General features: G+C 40.6%; 1 protein-coding gene across 1 annotated transcript; it reads right to left on the bottom strand.

Moving 5' to 3' along the window:
- Positions 1-3,140: 3,140 nt before the first annotated feature.
- oprd1a (opioid receptor, delta 1a) lies at positions 3,141-19,714 on the bottom strand. The gene is made up of 3 exons (XM_047606070.1): positions 19,238-19,714; positions 9,838-10,193; positions 3,141-8,433 (listed from the first exon to the last, which is right to left on the bottom strand). The coding sequence occupies exons 1-3, from the start codon at positions 19,447-19,449 to the stop codon at positions 7,904-7,906; spliced, it is 1,098 nt and encodes a 365-aa protein (XP_047462026.1). The 5' UTR covers positions 19,450-19,714; the 3' UTR covers positions 3,141-7,903.
- Positions 19,715-21,385: the final 1,671 nt, after the last annotated feature.

Below are 21,385 nucleotides of genomic sequence, written 5' to 3'. Positions count from 1 at the left end.
TATCCATCCACATTTATCTGCAGAATTTTTCTGGTTATTCTTATTGTTCATTCTTCCTGTTTTGTATTTGATTATTATAGTATACCTATAGTATATGCAGATGCCTTTAAAATAGAAATAACTAAAAGAAATGACCGCAAATGTGACATTCATTATTTAGTACAGTTTGTGCCCCAATTCTTTCTAATCCCTACACAGTGAATAAAGCAAATTGCCATCCATACTGCATGTTATCCATCGCTTGTTTACAACCTCTGATCTCAAGTGTTTCCACTAATGAACATTTCAGAATAACTCAAGGAGTATCTCTTCATGTCTTTCCATTAGCCTCCCCTTTACGTGCTTTCAAAGTGAACGGCTTTCTTTCAAACAATGACATCCATGTATGCCCTCTCATTGTTACTCTGTTCAGCTCGAGCTACTCTACGAGCGAAAAACTACTCAGTACCCATTCAGTATCAATTTTGAACACATAGAAAGGCATTTATATTTTATATACTTTTATGGAGTCTGCTAGAAGAAATGTCAGCTTAACTGGAGGATGATAGAAAATGGTTTGGCAGTCAAAAAGGTGTGCTTTTAATGCATTTTTAAATATTTTTTAGGCTATGGTAACATTTCTCATTCTTATTTATAAGTTCAGGCATTTGCAGCTTAACTAAGACTCAGATGTGTAGTATATTACGTCAAGTGAATAATCAATGAGTTTCCTAAATAGTTTTCCCATTGAAAATGTGTACTCTTCACAAACTTCACAAAACATTTTTCTGGCATCTTTTTTTTCTGACTCCCAAGTTGCATGTTAACTAGAAACCTGCAGTTTACAAGTCTCAAGTTCTCCTAGATGATTTAATAAAAGACATTTATCACTGGAGAAAGCATCCTCCTGTCCTTGGCCTCCTGATTGTATCCCTGACAGCACATTTTTCTGAAAGATTTTTCTGGCATCTTTTTTTTCTGACTCCCAAGTTGCATGTTGATTAGAAACTTGATTGTATCCCTGCTGCCACCATGGTGACAAACATGACACAGGCATTCATGTCATCTACAGAAAGAACTGTAGATTTGAAGGACAACTTCACATTATGCATTATTCTGCCGTCACAGGCTTTAATATATCTGCTGTGCTGGCAGTACCACCAGAAGGTAGTAGACCAATGTGTGTGTTCGTCATATGGACACTCACAGTTTTTGGTTGACAGATTGCCTGCTGCGAAATCATTGGGAGATTCCTCCATTGCAGCAAAATGTGTTAAAGGAGATTTGAAAAACCCTGCGGCTTAAACTGGGCCAACAAAACACTTTTTAGGGTCAATTAACTCTGAATGACTAAAAAAATGACTGAAAACGCTCATTATTGCAGAGCTAAATTGAAGGAATAAAACAACTCAAAATACCAGAATCTTTTGTGGAAGACTGTAGATACACTGGTAAAATCAAATCAGACATGAAACATGCCCCGCTTTCTCCAACCTACAACTTTTTCCAGTGTTTTGTGTCGTCATTATACACTGTAGTCTACTGGAGAGGTCCATTATTTAATAGATGCCCACTCCCCAAAATCAATCCTAACCCAAACCCATCTCCCACTTTGTCTATGACTGAGGTCTTCTGGTCCGCCTACTCATTTGAAAGTTGCGACCACTTCAACTCAAGAATTGAAATTACACCAAACTGACGGGCTATAGAAAACTGACACACAAATGTAGTGAATGTTCTGATTTATTTTTATTGATTTATTTTTTTTTTCAAGTGACAATTAAAAGACAATTAACCCCTAAGTTTAAACCAGAACTTGACGAGCGCACGACAACTGCTCTGACTTTACTAAGTTTTTTGCAGTAATGCTGTGGTGACAAGTACAGATCGTTCATTGAGTGCCACTCAACGTGAAAGTTTGAAGTTTAAGTGTGGTTTTCAGTACCAGGGTTGAGTCTATCCAACCGCATCAGCCTGGGAAAGAGAAAGAACAGATCACCAGATCACACTCAAGTTGCAGGACATAATTTGTTTTCCTTCCTTCCTTCCTTCCTTCCTTACTTTTCTGTTACGGCCTGTCTAGAGGGGCTGGAGCCTATCCCAGCTGTCATTGAGCGAGTGTGGTACATCCTGGACAGGTTTCCAGTCTATGGATTTGAACCCAGAACCTTCTTGCTGTGAGGCACCGTCATCAAAGGAAATGTATCTCTTGTGCCTGGTGTGTGGGCAACTGTCTGCAACATTAATACATGCTTGGCAACCTCTATCTGCATTTGAGTCCTTGAAGCAAATGTAATCAAATTATACATAACCATATGAGAGTTGTCATTGTGATCATGTTAGCACGCCTGTCTGGATTTCACTCAAAGCCTGGCTGTGCGTCAGTACAGCTCCACAGAGCTATAATAACTGAAAAGACTCACTGTGTGCAGTGTTATGGATGTCTAGGTTTTGGTTACTTTAAGGAAAGCTTGCTTTGCAACTTGATAGGTGTGTTTATGGTTTCATAACAAAGTTTGCAATTACTTTGCAATTCAGACAGTTCTAATACATAACTGTTATCTCTTAGAATCAGGGTCACTGACCAAGGAGAAGGGGCCGCACAGCCTCCTCTTCACTAGAATCCATAGGCTGAACTGCTGTTGAAAACCACCATGAAAACCACCACCAACTCATTTGAGCCTTCCCCTTGGTTTTTAAAGAGGCCAGCCCTCAGCTAATCAGCAGGGAGGCTTCTCCGTCGCTGTGGATGGGGCAATCAGTGTAATTTATAAGTGGCTGCTACTGAAGGAAAACCTCCTTGAAACTCTTGAGCTCTTTCACTGGAGTATTGTGCGGATGAGATGCTGCCAGTCTCCTTGGCAACAGTAGGATGCTGATATGAGTTTGCACAGGAGATGGCGAGTTGGGTGTCTAATTTTCTGATAGCTGTGGGTAGCGCAGTCTTGGACGCAGGACAGCCGTAGGTCATCTACTGTGTGTTTATCTGGTGGAAATGCACTTCACCGACTATTCTGAAGCACTCTCAGCTTTTGAATTCAATCATGATCGTGCAAGATGCATTATTCCATTATTGGGCCAATCATTTTCTGGAAAATATTATGCTATCCCATTTCATAGTTTCCAGGAAACTAGATGTCAGGAAAAAAATGCTCATGCAGTTTTCTTTTATATTATATTTATTTTATTTTATTTTTTTTACCAGCAATTGTAGTTATGCCCAAAACACAGCTGCCACATGAGAAAAGTTTGATACGACATTTGCAAAAGAAGAAGCTTCCAAATAACATGTTAATACTGCAAAGAGGGAACTGGTATGGTATCAAGAGAAGGGTGAACACAACGGCCCTGCTCAATCAAGTGTTACACAGCAAATTAGCATCTTGCACAAAAGTAGCAGTTATTTATATTCACACAGGAGGACACACCTGCACATCATAGAAAAATGACCAACTAATGCAAGGTAAATTACAAGCAACACATGAGCAGATTAAAGGCTTTATATGAAAACAGCAGTAACAGTGACTTCCCTTCCACCACCGCCATGCTCCTTAGACACTTTTGTTTTCACACATTGTAATTTAGCCAACAAGATGGCTTATAGATATTTATAGTAGTGACAAATCAGGATTTAGGCTACTGTAATAGGTTTTGGTTCAACCAATGATCTGGCTGATGGATGAATCTGCAGACATAAAGTAGTCAACAACAAAGCCAGGTATTAAGCACTAGTCTAACATGCATTTATGCATTTTTTGTGGCTGAATGTTTCAATTTCAATTTTCAATTTCAATCAATTGAAGCATGTCCCATAATAAATTCCATACATCTAAACCCAGACTCACACTGTAATCTGATAATAACTGAGTCTGGTTACTCTACGTTATCTTGTTACAGCATTTCTTGGAATTATACATACTGCATGCTTCCACACAATCTATGTTCAATGCCAGCACTCAGGGACAGTGAATCAAGCAACATGCCTTCTATGCAAACTAGTAGATCCGAGTCAAGATCCAAACCTTGGCACAGAAATCAGCCTTGTACATTGACAAGGTACACAATGTTGATTTTCTGTCTCAGAAATACTGTATATTTTATATGTGGTCATACTTCCCAGAGTTTATGAACTCACTGCAAGTCAAGAGCTCAGGCTTCTGCCTTCTCTGAATGCCTCATTTGCAATGTTTCGTCTAATTTCCCGTAAAACTTACATTCAGCTTTCTGTTTTGTAGCCTTTGTGTTGCTAAGATTATTCACTGAGTGTTTCTTAACAGACATGAGCTGAAACACGTACAGGTGTTCTAGGAAAGAAAAACAAATGGGATCCAATGACATCATTTTGTTATTTGTTCTGTGTAATATCTCTATAGTTTTTAGACTCGGCTAAAGTGTTGCTACAGCTGCTTCACACTGTTCAGGGCTGATTGGGGAAGAATCATGTCACATGCTTTGCAGTTACATGAGGAAAGGTCTGTTTGGGCTTCAGACTACGTGCTTGCCGGACGACCTTTCTTTCAAATGGGCGGGTTTGAGGTTTTAACAAATTGGATCTGTACAAAGTTAACACAGTCACTCACAGCCATATGTCTATAGTTAGTTAGTTGGCTAGGGGTGTGGGAGGGCGGTGAAAACGCACTCTTTGGAGATAAGAGGTCCTGTCCAATATACCTTTCACCCTGCCTCTGAGTGTGACCTTTTGACATGATCAGGCAACCTTTAGCTGAAGCACACTGAGAGTACAACTCTTCACTTCAGCTGTTCATCTTCAGCTTTCTGTTGACAAGAACCTTGCTAATGAACTAAAAATCTTCTACAATTCAGACATTTAAATGACATACCCATGGTGTATTAGCACGTTATAATATTGACTACCGTTGGTGCCAACGTTCACTTGTTTTATAGTGGACTTGACCGTTTGGTTGCTGAGGGCATGCTTTGTATTTCTTGACAAATAATTAGTCAGTGGTCTAATTTAGGTCATATTTTCAAATGTTCTTTTGTTAATGGAACAGGAGTTCCATGCTACACAAAAGCTACAATGAGGGATTCGGCACATGTACATTTGAGTTTATGTAGTGTGTAGCCTTACTTACTTAAATGTAATTTATTTTCTAATATTGTTCCACAATGTGACAATGTGGCAAAGCTCTGCCAGAGTGACCATGTTAATGTATATATGTATGTTTGAAAAACATTTTGACCTATGGATGTTGGATTACTGTGTGTTTGCCCATATTTGCTGATAGAAGGCCAAAAGGTCACAGAGCAATAAGGAGCTTTAGTAAGTTGGGCTTAGAATTGACCTGCTTGTTTGTAAAGGTCAAAACCTCTACAACCATGATATCATGACATAACCAGTGCTGATCCTTGATCCTTGTTGTACGGGGAGGTGAAATATTGTTGATCGTTTCTCATGACTTTGTTGCCTGAGACACACTGTTTTCCCAGTGTGGCTAACTGTACCCAGCTACTGAAACTATTTATATAAAACTCCATCTTTACAACTTAAAACAAATCTGGGTGGTCCTTATCTGAGAGTGCCGCTCTGATGTTTTTACATTCTACGATACTTTCACATATGAGCTACTGCTTTACTTGTCGGTCTATGACAGGCACTTCAATCCTAAAACCAGTCAGGCAGCTCTACAAAAAAACACTGAAAATTCCAGATTAAAAGACTTACACTTATCACCACCGCAATATCTTAACTAAATACAACATGTTAGGTTTTGATCATTTTAGGAAAGTCCCCTCTGCCTGTTTAACATATAAAACTTTGCATGGCTTAAGGCCACCTACACTTAAAACCTTTATCAAACACATTTACATGTACGCTGTAATGTCCATTAATGTGCATTGTCCCTTTCTTTCCCACATAAAGTATTCTAAAAAGAACAACAAAACATCAATTCTCCTCCTACAGTGTAATGAAAAATGGCACAAAGAAACATTTTTAATCAGACAGGATGAAAACCACACACATCTTACCGTTAACTGTATAAGAAGTAGGTATCACATAGTTGGTGAACAATAACAAATTCCTTGTGTATTATGGATTTTGAAAATCAATCAAAATGCATTCTGTGCTGATATAAATGCATTTTTCAAAAATAATAATGGCAGCTGAGATATACTATGCACCCCACTTATGCAGCCCCTGGTCGAAGCAGAGATACACTGTTGTACACTTTAAATCATCACTATCACAGTAAGAAAATATGCAGCACTTGTATCACAATGTCCATCTTGCTCCTGCAGACAGTCAATATTTTCCTGTATCTATTCCAGTCTCTCTGGGGAAGTCTCCATCCAAACCCTATGCATATCATTGAATCTCTAAACAGAACAGATTTTTTTTTTCTTTTTTGCATTGTCCTGTTTACTTCCATTTTTATTTTATTTTATTTTATTTTATTTATTTTTTTTAGATTCACATATCAAAAGGAATGTGAAATGAAAGCATAACAAAGCATGAACTGTGGGCGTATTTGCCTAAATGTAAAGACTTTAAATATATCTACAAATTCACATTTGTTGAGTTTTCTTCCTTCCATTTTCACCTTCCTAGATTTAGATTAAACCACGTGACATAACTCATGATGTATACAATGCTGAACTGGTCATTAACTTCCCTGCATGTACTGATTGATGACTCTAATTTGACTCAAGTCAAGTTCTGTTTGGATCCATCAGTTACTTAGAATGATTTACTTGTGCAGTCAACATTCAGTTCGTCTTAAATGTGCTACAGCTATTTTGCTGTAATGGATGACCAACGTTTTTCTCATTTGAAATGCAGATCAATAATCTCCTTGAAGCAGTTTCTTAATTGTTGTCAGGACAGGCATTTCCATCTACAATGTGATGCAGCTGCTCTCAGTTCCAGCTGTGGCTTAGTCCTGGACTTTATATTTGTGAGTCAATGACAGATATATCATCATTATCAACTAGTGATTCTGCTCAGAGGCTCTATGCAGACTTGACACTACTAACAAAAGTCAAGTAGGTGAGGAGAAAAGGAGCCCGTAGAAATCCTAGTGGCAGTGGCACAATGCTACTATTTTTTTTCTCCACAAAACACCACAAACTCTGTTTGATTGTGATTTCCCAAAAAAGTCTCCAAAATTGCTCTTCCAGAACAGTTGATGGTGTAGTGTCTCTTCTATTAAATAAAAAATAAAACCGCCAAGCTTAGCAAAGTCATTCCTGCTTATCTTTGCAGAGAGTGTTTAGCCTTGTAGGGCAGCAAACTGCTGGAATTCATCATCCAGCTGTCGGTGGGCAGTGGTCGTGTGGATCTGCTCTGTAAGGCTCATTTGTTTTATGTTGATAGTTAAGATTCAAATGAAACCATTTTTTATTTGATTCTCATTCAGAATACTCACCAAAATCATCTCTTTTTTTCTTGCTATGTACATGCAAGGATTTTTTTTAAACAAAGTAACAGAGTTTGAAACTTTCAAACTTTTCTTTTGTGTCACATTATCCTGTTTGAAATTGATGGATGGTCTGTGAACAATGCAGTCTTTGCTTAATGAGCTGGAAACCTGCAAGCATTCCTTTGTAATTTGTGCTCCAGCAAAATATTTTCTCCTCTCTTAATCTCAACCATGAGCTGGGGATGTTCTGTTTTGTCATCTTAATTTAATATTTGGACATGCTCGTTAAGCCATCCTTATCAGCGTAATGCCAATGACATTGTAAGGTTTTCTATGAGAGAAGCCGATAAGAATTTTAATAGAAAACTAGGACCAAAAGGAAACTCATTTTCCGATGCCTTTTCTTTGAATGTCTAGCCAAATTGGAAAAAATAATAATTTTTTTCTCAAAACTCTGTTGTGGAGATCTGGGTGACTTCCGATTGCAGATCTTGTTGGATCCTCCGTGAGCGAGAGCTGTGGGGGACCCAGTCCATGCCTAGTCATGCCGGCTTCTTCCTAGCTTCTGTTGGGGCACAAACGGACACTGGCTCCGCAGTGTTGTTGCGGCCTCTAGTCAGACTGTTCTGCTCCACATGGGTCCGACAGGGGAGGCAGAAATCCCTGAAGCATCGCTTGAAATTTTCATCCAAAAATGCGTAGAGGACCGGGTTGAGGCTGCTGTTGGTGTAGCCCAAGGCGATGCACAGGTGCCAGCTGGCTATCACAAAGGGGTTCTTCCTGTCAATCTCCACCATGGTCTTCACAATGATAAATATGTGAATGGGGGTCCAGCAGATGATGAAGGCCGCCACCACCACCAGAACCATACGGGTAATGCGGCGCATATTGCGGTCTTTCTCCTTAGAGCCCGAGAGTAGGCGAACGCTCTTCAGACGTAGGATCATTAGGCCGTAACATATGGTGATGACCATCACAGGGACCACAAAGGCAAAGATGAAGACGCAGATCTTGGTCACAATGTCCCAGTACCAGTCAGGATCAGGAAACTTCAGCATGCACATGGTTTCACCTGGAAAGAGATGGCATGTAGAGTTTGATGGGAATTGGATAATATACAGTATTTATCAAATGGGATGCCCAGAAAGATCTCTGCTGAAGTCAGAGTAGAGGCTTCAGCCGCAAAATACTCCTGCAGTAACACCCATAGTACATGTACATGTAGTCTTATTTTAATATCATATTGAATTAATATTGATCACTTCCGGACACCTCTTTGTACCAGTGAGGTGATTAAGGTTCTGTAAAGTGGAGTTTGCCAAATAATCAACTAAAAAGGAATGATTATGCCTGGGTGATGCTACAAAAGAAGACATTCATCGAACGTGTCATCTGAGCTTGTCAAGGAAGAAGTGAGGCAATTCATAGACTAGCTCTTCAGAAATGGCACATAGCCTTCACAGAGAGTGGATATGCTGTAATAAGCTAAAGGTACAAGGTACTGTATATTTCCAGTCTCTGCTGGAAGGCAGTCACAGGGTTTTCGTTGCAACGAAATAGAAAAAGAAAAACATGAGGATTAGTTCCAGGCCTTCGAGCTTTCTCACCTCAGACAGCATCTCAATCTCTGTAGGAATTCTTCACAAATTAAAATGTACTATTTTCAGGAAATTACAGAAATAGTCAGAAATAGCAAATTAACTCTGTCGTCTGACTCTGACATTTAAGGTGAGATGGAAGTCCGATGCTAGCTGCACAGTACACACTTTGGATGGAGGACAATTAATCAAATAACCACTTTATTAAGGTCAGGTAAACCTCATGGTTGCAACTAAATTAACATTAATGAAAAGCAAACTCTGCTCCTGGTATAATGCACATCCAGCGACCACCCCTTCTGTTTATGTTTAGTATTGACTACATAATGTGGTTTTAGGACCATCCATTAACAACGCCCTATAGGCATATGAAAAGTGAGGAACCGAGTCGCTGTTGTTCTTGCTCGTCTTAAATTAGTCCAGAAGCTAAATCTTGTTTAATTGTGTTTCTTTAATTGCTTTAATTGGGAGAGTTTAACTTGCATTTGTGGATGCGACAATAAACAGTGTTCACTGAATGGTTTTCAGCAATGTTCCTGCAGTGCATGCAGTGATTTACAATATGGTCTGCTCTTAATGAATCCCACCTGAGGGCCCAAAGATCACAGCTACTCAATACTGGGGTTTATTGCCTAAGGTATTTCTCAGAAATTAGAGGATTAATTCTGTAATTCAAGGGTTGTAAAAGTTATTACAGCTGGAATAGCTTTTACAGTGCAAAGAACAGATTTTGGGATGACCTGACAGCTGTCATTAAATCTGTAACATTTAATGAGGGGTGGATTAGTAATAAGATGTTCCACCCGTTTCTGGGAGGCGGTCAATCATCCTAGGAGAATATCTGGAGATAATAAAGGATAATTCTATAATGATCTCACCACTATCTGTCACTTTGGTCACAGCCATGACTGTAATGGGCACGCCAATGGCTGAGGACAGGACCCAGATTAGCACGTTGATCATCTTCGCCTTGACTGGCGTCCGAAACTCCAGCGCCCTGACCGGGTGACACACTGCGATGTAGCGATCCACGCTCATCATCGTTAGGGTGAAGATGCTCGTGAACATGTTGTAGTAGTCAATGGCGATAATGAGCTTGCACAGGACTTCCCCGAACGGCCACGTGTTCATGAGGTACTTGGCGCTCTGGAAGGGCAGCGTGCTGGTGGCCAAGGCGTCAGCGAGAGCTAAGTTGAAGATGTAGATGTTGGTAGCAGTCTTCATCTTGGTATATCTGGTTGGGGCCACAGATTGAAAAAAAAGTGTTATTAAAGCATTAAAAAGAAGTCAATTTTATTGACAGTTCCGACATGCGCAACACATATACAGGATTGAAATTTCCTTCCTCAAAGGCCTACAGTGCTGCAACTTAAACATAAAAGCAGACTGAGAAAGCTGTGTGATGGGTGGGTGGGATCACTAACAATACAGGGGACTGTATTGTATGTACCACACAGTGATGCTGCTGGTCAGGATGGTTTTGATGGTGCCTCTGATAGGGCTGGGGCTCTGGCTTCTCTCAGTTTGTGGAGGAAGTAGAGGAGCTGTTGAGCCTTCTTTGCCAGTGAAGCTGTGTTGGTTGTAGAAGGGAGCTGCTCATCCTCTCCGCAACTACACCATTGGTGGTCGGGGGAGCATGCTGGGTGTGCACTCTCCTGAAGTACACGACAATCTCTTGTCTTCTCCACATTCAGTGAGACAAGGCGGACGGCTCACCTCACTCCTGGAGGTGGTGCTGCTGACGAGACCCACCACAGTCGTGTCCTCCGCAAACTTGATGAATAGGTTTGAGCTGTCCATTGGTGTGCGGTCATAGATCGGTAGAGTGAAGGGGAGGAGGCTCAGGACACAGCCCTGGGGAGCCCCTTTGTTCAGGACGATGGTGCTGGATGTGTGGTCCAGCATCCAGTTGAACAGCGAGGTGCTGTCCCCTCAGGTGGTCCAGTTTGGATGAGCTGTTTGTCGATGATGGTATTTAATGCTGAACTGAAGTCAATGAACAGCATTCTAACACAAGAGTCCTTTGTGTCCGGACGTGTGAGAGATGAGTGGAGGGTAGTGGAGATGGCATCATTGATCGAGTGGTTGGACCGATGCATACTGGAAAGGGCCGGGGGAGTGCAGACTTGATGTGTTGCATGACCAGTCTTCCAAAGTACTTTGTAAGAATGGGAGTGAGTGCAAGCAGACAGTAGTCACTAACGCAAGAGGGAGACGATTATGGGATATGGGAATGTGGAAGTAATAACCCATGTATGGTATGGTTTCTGCCTTAAATCCCTAATGTTATACATGTTTCTCTAAATCCTTACAGCCTAGGTATTTTTTCTGAATTTGTTATTTGAAGAGATGGTTAAAATTGGCCCGCTGGCCATGGATCAGGTAGTCTACTTACATGGAAGGCACCAGGGATTTGTGAAAATACTACTGCTTTTGAACTGGCATTCATGCATAGTATGTATACTGAATGAGACTGAACCATCCTTCCAACATGGGAATGTGAATTTACTTTGAATGGTTGATTTTTTCTCTCTCTTACGTCACTTGTTGTGAACTGATTTTATTTAGTACAGTGTTGGCTTATCTAAGCCTGAAGGGATCTTCTCAATGATGCTGGAATAATCATAAATCTCAGTATATTTAGTTTTATGAGATGTGCACAGCAGGGAGTCCACAGATAGAAAAAGAAAAATTAAAGTTGTTAAATGAATGATGAAGTATTGGCTGAATGCACAAGGACATTGGATTGGAAGATTTACAACTTGTTTATCATTTGCATGTGAAATAAAAGCAAAATGAATTTATGTTTATGTGCAGTGCAATTTTTTATAGCTTTCTTCCATTAGAATGACCACAGTTATGCGTATTTTACCTCTGGTCATCTTTCACACAGACAGTGTATTCAATATCCTAGGAGTCTGAATGGTAGTCATGGTGGAGTTATAGCCACTGCTTTTTTTTATGGTATGTGTTGCTGTTGGAATGGATCCCTGGCCTGTTGAGCAGTCACACTGAGTAGTGACCAATTGAAAGCTGAAAATGGAGGGGTCCATTTATCTCAACAATCTGTTCTCATCATGTGGTGAAGGTGAAATAATATACATGAATTGGTTACTATTGCAATTAATTAAGAGGAATGAGCTTTTAGATATAGCAGAAAAAGCAGCAGTGTAATTAATTATGTTATCACAGGCTGCAGTTTATTTAGATGTTCCGGATCCAGGAAGACGCAAGCTGGATCAGTGTCACGGCTTAAGAGGGGACTAAAATCAAACTGAAGCCCAACTGGGGCAGCATTTATTTCTCATGGAAGATGGGAGATTTTAAAATTTCCACTTTGGTCAATGTGGTCAGTACCATCTAAAACATCTATTTCTCTTACAGATCTAGTATTATATAAATATGAGTATATACGTATGATATAAATGAAATGACAGTTCATTTGACAAAAGTAACTTTAAACTTACCTAAATCAAATCCTAAATGGATTTTTCTGGAACAGAGACCTGTCTGCCTCACAGCAGACTTTTGCAGAAGCTGTTTTTCTTATAATTTACATTATTCAAGACTACCTACTCTGTTTACCTCTGGAGGGGAACGTGCTCCAACTTAAAAGTCGGCACATGGAGCACAGAAATTACCTTATAATATAACTGGTTGAATTGCAGAAACCCATATTCATAGAGAATATACAATGGAATCACAACATACCATATCACTGACTCTACCCTATATGTTTCTTAGAAAGTGGTGTAAAGCAAACGCAGGCTAGTCTTTGGCTTCTGCAACCTCACACAGCTCCTTTTGTTTTTCTTTCCCTCCTCTCCTTAGGAGACATGAATGAAATAGGATTGTGTTGTATATGCGTCAGATTATAGATTATCACACACACATGCGCGCGCACACACACCCACTCACAGTGACATTTTATACCTTTCTCTACACTGTATAGCCACGCATTTGCTCCATTGTGCTGATTCATAATCTGCCCTTTATTTTTGCCAATGCGAATAATAAAGTAAAAAATAAAAAAATAAAAACTATGTAAATGATGTATTTAAATGTATTTGACTATCCACTTTGTGCAAGACCGCAAGGTTTTTAAAAATTTATTGATGCATATTTAATTTGTGTGTATATGTACAAATGTTATAAGTACTGATAGGTTTAATAAGAGGTTGGAAAAACCATAATTCTAATTTTTCTAATTATTATTGTTAATAATAATAATAACCCCCTCTGCGCTGCCACTCACCAGTTGGGTGGATTGCTTCTAAAAAATCAATTTCAACTCTTTCTAGTTGGTCTTTAACTGCTGAGCAACCAGTAACAGCAAGCTTTGAAGGTTGCTTGTCATCTTGAGTGGACCACCTGCAGTGCAAATGACTCAGTGACGTGATGGGCAAAAGTGGATTTAAGGTCAACTATCCTGGTTTGGAACTGTGTTGACTTTCTGAACGCGCCTCCTATAATCCCCTCGTTTATGAGGTGGTAATTTCAAATAACTTGATAAATGTGACTTTTGTGTATCAATACATATTTGTGTCAATAACATTCCTGTACAGTGGAAATAAATTGATGTGTATTTGTTCTGCCTGTTTTATCTAGGACACATTGGAAGTTAACTCGTATGAACTTGGTAGAGCCAGGTATCCCAGAATGCATTGTGCATCATCAAGTACACCACTGTTCCAATTCCAAAATGACCTCTTATTCTCCACAGCCTGCACTTCAGAATTGAGCCTGTCAACCCTGATCTGCAAAGTATGCAAGTCCAGTGTTTGCGTATGGGGTGGGGGTGTCTGGTCTGGTCTAGGTGGGTGGTTGATGTGGTTTTAATGTTGTGGCTGATCGATGTCAGTTACTGGCATTCTCATTTCAGTGTCCTGTTTTCATGATAAAAGATCATTTTGGTAATATGCACCACATGCTAAATGAGTTATTATTTGGTCCGATTGCATCGTGGATGTAACGATTGGATTGTAGTTCATACAGAAAAAAGCCTATTCCTATGTTAACTGATAGATGTCTTTCCTGAGTGTAGATATTTGTTTAGCGTCGGTATCAGACATAATGGTACTCTCAGGAAGTGTTGGTAATACTGAAAGCTATCCTGCGCGTCTGTGTGTTCAGATTTGACTGAATAGTGACTCACTCATTCATTAGAATCAAATTAATGCAAAGTGTTTACTTCTCTCTATTTGGAATAGGTCATAATAAATGTAATTAATAAAAATATCTTGTCTTACATCCATCCGGTCATCATGACCTCATGAGCGTCTTACTTTTAGTTTAGTTTTTTTTTTGCAGTCTAGACAGAACAAACATGCAGAAAGTGGCTTATTTCGAACATCCTTTTGTACCTTTAGTCCTTTAAACTGTCATGTAAATGTTCCATCATCTGTGTCTGGGTCCACTTAAAGCAAACAGAGATGTGAGCTTTTGTCAGTTATGTAGGAGCTGCCTGCATTATGGTTTAAACGCCATGCTTTGAAGTCTTCGAAAACAGGTAAAAACACCTCTTACCTGGCAACATACAATACGGCTGAAGTTATGAAACCAAAAGCATAATAATCAAGACTGCATTGTGATCACACACAGCGGAGATCTATCTTTTTAAATTTGGATCTCAAACTGTTTGAGGCCTTTGATTCTGCCCGGTGTTTGACACAGGGGAAAGGATTACATCTAGCATCAGAGCCAGAGAAAGAGAAGAAGAAATCTCTTTGTCCTCCGCTCTAATCTAAGCTGTCAAGACGGGCTTGAACACAGTGGACATCACCACATCCTCCCTCCATTCAGTAAACAAGCTGAAGCTGTAGACCTCAGTGCTATAATACCCAATCTGATATATCATGTGGAAATGAAAATGTAGAAAGGGACGTAAAAATAATGAGTATAAGTCTGCAGCCTTTTACAGTAGTGGAAGGTTGCTGGAGCTTTCTGGAATGTAATAAATCCAAAAGACTGGTATGAAGGAGGCAGAACTTTCTATTGGAGATTGGTGGGATTAGTGCGGCGGTCCAGGCTGCATAGTGTGTCCCCCTCTCAACAGCAGAGAAGTGCGGGACTTTAATTTCACTTCAAGAGATGTACACATAAAATAAAATATATTGGTCATTGCAATGACATAAGTGGTCTTGAGATTATGGTTAATTAAAAGCGTATAATGCTGATAGAGGGGGTGGAGCTTTTTTTTAATGTTATTGCTTGGAAATCAGAGTTTAAAACCCATCTTACAGCATGAGTACATGGCTAAGTGGCTGTTACGCCTGTCCAATCCCTTCTTCTTTGCATTGATCAGAAAAAAAAGTATATAGCCTTACAGCAGCACATTACTGTGTGCATGTGTATGTGCGTAGCAAAGCAGCAAGTATTGACCATCCTGACCTTTGGTCTCTGTATGTGAAGCCATGTGAACAATCTCTACTTGTTAACCTCGATGAGGTGCTATTGATTACAGCCCATCTTCACAGGTTTATCATTTAGTTCGCCATTAAACAAACGCCTCCAGCTCTGCGCGGTGTTGATCTAATCTAACTAAGCAGGAAGTAGGTGTGTAATGCTTCTTAGAGTGGTATTTTCAGTAGTCTTATAATAAGCCCCACATATACACAACTAAACCCGTCAATAAATTTGTAATACTGTTAGGTTAATAATTGGAATGTAGTTCATTAAGAAACATAACCTCTGTTTCCCAGGCATAACTTTAACGTAACTACTTATCTATATATGTTTGGGTTTGTTTTACTACAAGAGGTCTGCCTAAAAAAAGATTCCATAAAGATTTGTGTGATTCAACTGAAAGATAAAACATCTTTGTCCAACTAGGTAGAACTACAATAACTTTGCTGCAAAGAAATCCAACCCAACTGTTCTGTCCATCTCCATATAAAGCCAAATGAGCAAACTGGCTGAGCATAAGGAGATGATCAGTTCCCAACAGAGGGGTCCCAGACCAACTTTGCACCAGAGATGTACTTGGAGAAATTGGCCTGAGTTCTGTTTGTTACACGGAAATGATCAAGAAGTGATGAATCGTTGGTCTTTTACTGCTGGAGTAAGTTCAACTGCTGCTAAAATATGCTTAAAATTGCCAATAATCCTACAACACCCTGACTGCTCCATGTAGCACTACACAAACAACAAAAACTAACTTGAAGCCCGGCTGTACGGATTGTGTGATCTCATAAATCTGGCCGGGTGCATAAAAACTCATTCAGTATAATCTGTTATGAAAAGAAGAGGTGAAATGTTGGAAGGATGTGCCTGACAAAAAAAAATGTTTCCACTAAGCAAATTATTATTATCACTATTAAGCATAAGCATGAGGGATGATGTTCTTCTAGTTTTTGAAAACTTTTTACTGCATTTTTTTCTCCATCCCTGGCCTCCACAGAGATTCACAATCAGCTACATGGAATTAACATTTGCATCCGGATCACCCTGTCTAAGCAGATGGGAGTTCCACTGTATTGTGTGACTTAATCAGTCCTTTCAGGGCAGACAGATAAGTGGGGCTTGACTCTCCTGTGTTTCCAGGGCTGAAAGTCACACACACACTGACACAAAAGCTGATGGGTGAGGTGGAAGCTAAGCGGTGGGATGCAGTTGACTCAGCCACAAAATAAACAGACTGTCAGACCGCCATCTCACCCTCACAGCCATGTTCCTACTGGCGACAGGTGCCAATATACGGGTTAAGATATCCACTCCCAGACCCCAAATAATACATTTTCCACACAGTTTTGCTGCTTGTGCTTAACGTACTCTCTGTCCACAGTTTTGCATGCAAACTGTGATATCAGCACAGCATTTTAGCATGCCTGACCCACTGCCATCATCGCCTAATCAACAGGTGTCACTGCGAAGACGAGGGCAATCTATATGGCAGGGATGGTCACCCCAGCTCATCCCTTTCGCATAGTCACCAAAAGACCTGGGAGGTGTTGAACAAATCGAAACGACACTAAAGTGCATTTCACACCAGGTATATCGACATCCCACTTTCACAAGCTCAAACTCCACCTATGTCCACTACAGGAGTTCTAATCTGAGCTAAGGTCCCAGAACAAATTGGTCCTTAAATCACAGTAAATACTCCTATAACCTGGGCCCAGCTTCGGATACAATGGAGCATAATCCATAAGAGGCAGTATAATAAAAGTCCACCGATCCAGTTCATTTCAAATGGTGGCAACTTGATAATAAATTGCATGAGCACTGAACCAGTCCTTATTTAACAGGAGCGGCAGCCAGAAGGTGGAGGAAGCGATGGCTTTGAAATAAGAGGAGTCTCCTGCTGCCGACCTAACGAGCATGACAGAGTGGCCTATTTCCAGAGGTGTAAGTGTGAGCAATCAGACCAAGGGCTCTCAAAGCCACAGCAGCCACGTAACAAAATCCACACCGGAGTGTCCATGCAGACTGTTAAGTGACAGATTTTAAATGGGGATTTGAGCGTCTACATCCAGTGAGCTAAATGAGCGCCAAAATCCCAATATCTGGCTATTTTTCAAAAATGCCTGGACCAAACCAGTTTTGTATCGAGGGTTTTCCAGTGCTTTCGGGAATTACTGTTGGGAGGTTTTTGGCAGAAAATACATCAGTCAGTTCATTTCTTACGTTATTTATCACAGAGATTCTCAACTTTCTTTGATATAGTCTCACAGGCCCATTGAACTCAGCTCCACCGGTTCACAAGCACCCCCTGCCATGTTGTAACGTGTTCACTTTATTTGACTTTGAATTAAATGTTAACACAGACAGGAATCATTTATAGATGGAATAAATCCACCTAAGTCAATCTGCATTCTGGTTATCATTAGGTCAGCAAATCTGCACCACATAAAAGCATATGTTCAAGTCCTAGAGGAAGGCAAATGATGACGGTGAATAGTGTTTACCCAGCATTTTATTCAAAATCTGCATATCTTTCAGGTTTGTTGTTCCAAGTTCCAAGTTGTTCCACAGGAGATAATCCATTCTGACCAGGATGGCTGATGCAACCACATTTGGAGGGTGAGCTCCTTCTCCCTCACGCAAACGCAGAATCTGTGGGGACAATTTGAATCTCTGCCTTCTCCGCGCCCTCACCCGTCTGTGTAGATTGTTCCGACCAATAATTCACTCCTACTCACGAATGTAAATCAGGCAGAGCTGTGATATAATGTGATACACAGCTGTGAATATTTATTTACCAGTTTCTTGAAGCAGTCTTCTACATGCTGCCTGTGAAAAAAAACACATTAACAAAGAATTTTGTCCATGTGTACCGCAAAGTATGCATAGCACACATTATAGCCCGTCTTAAAATTGGGACACCCTAAATGAATTCTGACCGCTTCTTATAATTAATGCTTCCAGTGATATTGGGGGAATGCATCAGTGAGCGAGGACAAGCTCTGCTGCACAAAACAGAAACAATTTTACAGCAAGGACTGAGAGGCTTCTCAGGGAATGAGGTGGTTGTGAGCATAACTTTGGTCTGTGACCTTGGCCAGACAATTATAAAACATCTACTAATGGAAGAAAAAAAAAATAATTTGAATTTTTCAACAGCTGAGATTTTAAAACATTCACTTTCATTTACAGATACAATGAATCTGCCTATGTATTTCCTGACCGTGGGATTTCTCAGATCCATCAAACCCACATCTTTGAGCGAATGGACGTCCACAATGAGTCAGACCAGACGCAGAATCTGAGCCTTGCAGCCTCGACTGCCTCAACAATCGTTGGTATAAAACTTGCCACTCGTTGAGTTTCATCATTTCGGGTCAACTTTGACCCGAAATGATGAAACTCATGCTTTATTGAATGGTCACTCGTTTTGAATGCGCACCCTTTTACGCAGGCTCGCACAAAATGGCTCAAACTTCAAGCATAAATACAGCGAATCGAGCAGGAAGGGGAAATGAATGAATTAATTGTTGATCAACTTAACCGCTCTGGATTAATTCCAACGCAGTTTTGCGTCGTTTTTATTCGATTGGGAATTTTCACAGAAAACTAAATTATTCCAGAAAATCTCAGTTTACCATAGCTTTAAGCATTCCAATGAATTTGGAAACATTACACGGAGTTTTATGACTACTTTCATAAGACAATAGAGAGCCGGTGGGGAAAGCGCGCAAAGACTTGGACTTTAGTGTTCATTGGGTTTTGTGAAGGATCTCAAAGTCGCTTTGTCTGTGGGGGGATTTCACATTAAACATTTGGGCTTTGGTGCTCTCATCAGCAGTACTCGGTAAGATTATAAATTTTGACAGCGTTTACCTGACCACCCCGTACATGACGAGGATGTTGCCCAGAAGTCCCACCACGCAAATGACGGAGTAGAGCGCAGTGATGGATATGGCTGTGATCATACCCCCGGCGCTCCTCACCGGGCTCTGCTGCTCGGTGTAGTTCTGAGTGCTGTCGTAGGGCACGGCGGAGTAAAGTTCAGCCAGGGAGAGCTGGGCTCCGGGGACCGTGTAGGACTCCATGCTGCGGCGCTGTCCACTCTGCCCGCGGTGCTGAAAACTTGCTCAGAGTATTATGCGAAGGGAACCAATCGTCTGGTAAGAGAGCGGGGGGAGAAACCCGACTGGGAGGCGCAAAAACAAAAAGTTTCCGGAGAATGTGTCGACGCCTCTGCGCGAGAGAGTTTTCTATCCAGATGGAAGAGGAGAGTGTGGTCCCTCGGCAGCGGTCAGATGTGTCTGTGCGGTCTGGCTGCGTTTAGCCTAAACCTCTTATACTCCTCAAGACCCCCACCTCACAGCTCGGAAGCTTTCGTCCCGTGCGTCAACGTCAGCGCTGCGTATTTACGCGGTCAGAGTCAATAACTTGCAGCGAAATTCCCCTTGATATTTTGTCTTTTTAAAACAAGGATCTCAAATAACTAATAACACTATTAAACGAGCAACAAGTAGCTCTATGCATAATACGTATTTAGTGTACAATTGAGAAAAAATAGCATTTTAACATTTTGTCCCCAGGTTCATGAAGAATTGTAGATATAAAAATATTTAAAGTTACTGAGATTAGATTTTTGTGAACATGGGGGCACACAACTCGTGATCCCCGTATCATCCTTGCCCTCAAAGCAGTTTAAGCTGTAGGATCAGTTCAATGTATAGCCTATGGTCATAAATGTTTATGAGTAATGTGTAAAAATAAATAAATGAATATAATTAAATATGGGACTGCTACCCGGCCGGAGGTCGGACCCATAAAGCAAGAGACCCAAAAAGTCGGATGTAATAAGATCGAGTTGAACACAAAATTCAAGCAGGTGAGTACAACAACAAAAATCCAAAAAGGGAAAAAAGCGAACAGAAAGTGCTGGAAACTTGGGCAGGAGACCTGCTTTTTCACAGAGGCACTAAGAAAGGAGAGAAAAACAAAAAGAGAGACGATGGAAAATGTTCACAACAAAAGAATCACTCACTATCTTCCCTCAAGCCGTAGCTCTTGCACCGGCACAGGCCGAGTGTGAGGAATTTATCTGGCGCTGGAGGGGAGCCACGGCAATCCTTTTAAAGTGCGCTGATTAAGACTGGCTGCAGCGGGATCAGGTGCTCCGCCTGTCTCCTGCCCAGGTGAACCTAATGAGGAGAGGGGCGAGAATAACAGCGTCGAGAACAAAAACACGGCCGTTTGTCTTATGTCAAGTTTTATCTCAAAATGCCTAAACTATCTGAAGAAGCAGTTTTCCATTTCACCATACACTTTGAGGGCACTTAAATAGGCTTAGGTCTACATATGCAAGCAACATTATAATTCCTTTGGTATTGTGTTTCTGGCCGCCCAATAGCTGTTATTTGACGCCCCTCAGGAGCAAAGGGCATATGTCCAGGCTTCTAGTACAGCCAGCAGATTTCCAGATAACAGACTGGTACTGCTCTTTCTCTTAACACGCGCGTTCTGCCCCCCTCAAAGAGATAAACATGCAGAAGCTTGATTTGTCACCAGCACAATCATTTACGATAAATTAAACATATTAAAGTCAGTATGGACCTAGGGATGTATGCTACTTTTGTATTAAAATCTATAATTGATATGTAAAGTGTGTTGTGTTTGTATGTTCCTCACATGCTCTAGCGGGATTTTCTGTCAAATAAGCAAAAAAAAATGTCCAGTGTCTGTGGTATTAAGCAACTTGGTTCAGATCTAATAATATGCACCCGACTGCCAATTTATAAGCTCTACCCTTATAAAATGAATACATTTCAACAGTAGCAGAGATTTACACAGCCTCCCTAGAGAGATTAAATGAATAAATTAAAAGAACTCCTCTCGAACAAGTAAGATAAAAACTGGACATTTAAATCTGTGGTGAAAGGTATACGCGGGCCTCCTGGTGAGTGAGTATATATGCACAACCTGACGAGAAGGTAGAAGAATGTTCACTGTTCGGTTTATGTGCTGCATTATGTA

This window comes from Mugil cephalus, chromosome 14 (assembly GCF_022458985.1).
Source record: "Mugil cephalus isolate CIBA_MC_2020 chromosome 14, CIBA_Mcephalus_1.1, whole genome shotgun sequence".
Taxonomy (NCBI): domain Eukaryota; kingdom Metazoa; phylum Chordata; class Actinopteri; order Mugiliformes; family Mugilidae; genus Mugil; species Mugil cephalus.
This window is presented reverse-complemented; position numbering and strand designations above follow the sequence as displayed.

Bases quoted from the DNA above. Each gene is read 5' to 3' on its own strand.
- oprd1a (XM_047606070.1), bottom strand. From the start codon at position 19,449: ATGGAGTCCTACACGGTCCCCGGAGCCCAGCTCTCCCTGGCTGAACTT. The intron at 10,194-19,237 runs GTAAACGCTGTC...GGCCCCAACCAG, and splicing joins GTCATGTACGGGGTGGTCAG to ATATACCAAGATGAAGACTG. The intron at 8,434-9,837 runs GTGAGATCATTA...ATCTCTTTCCAG, and splicing joins GACCAAAGTGACAGATAGTG to GTGAAACCATGTGCATGCTG.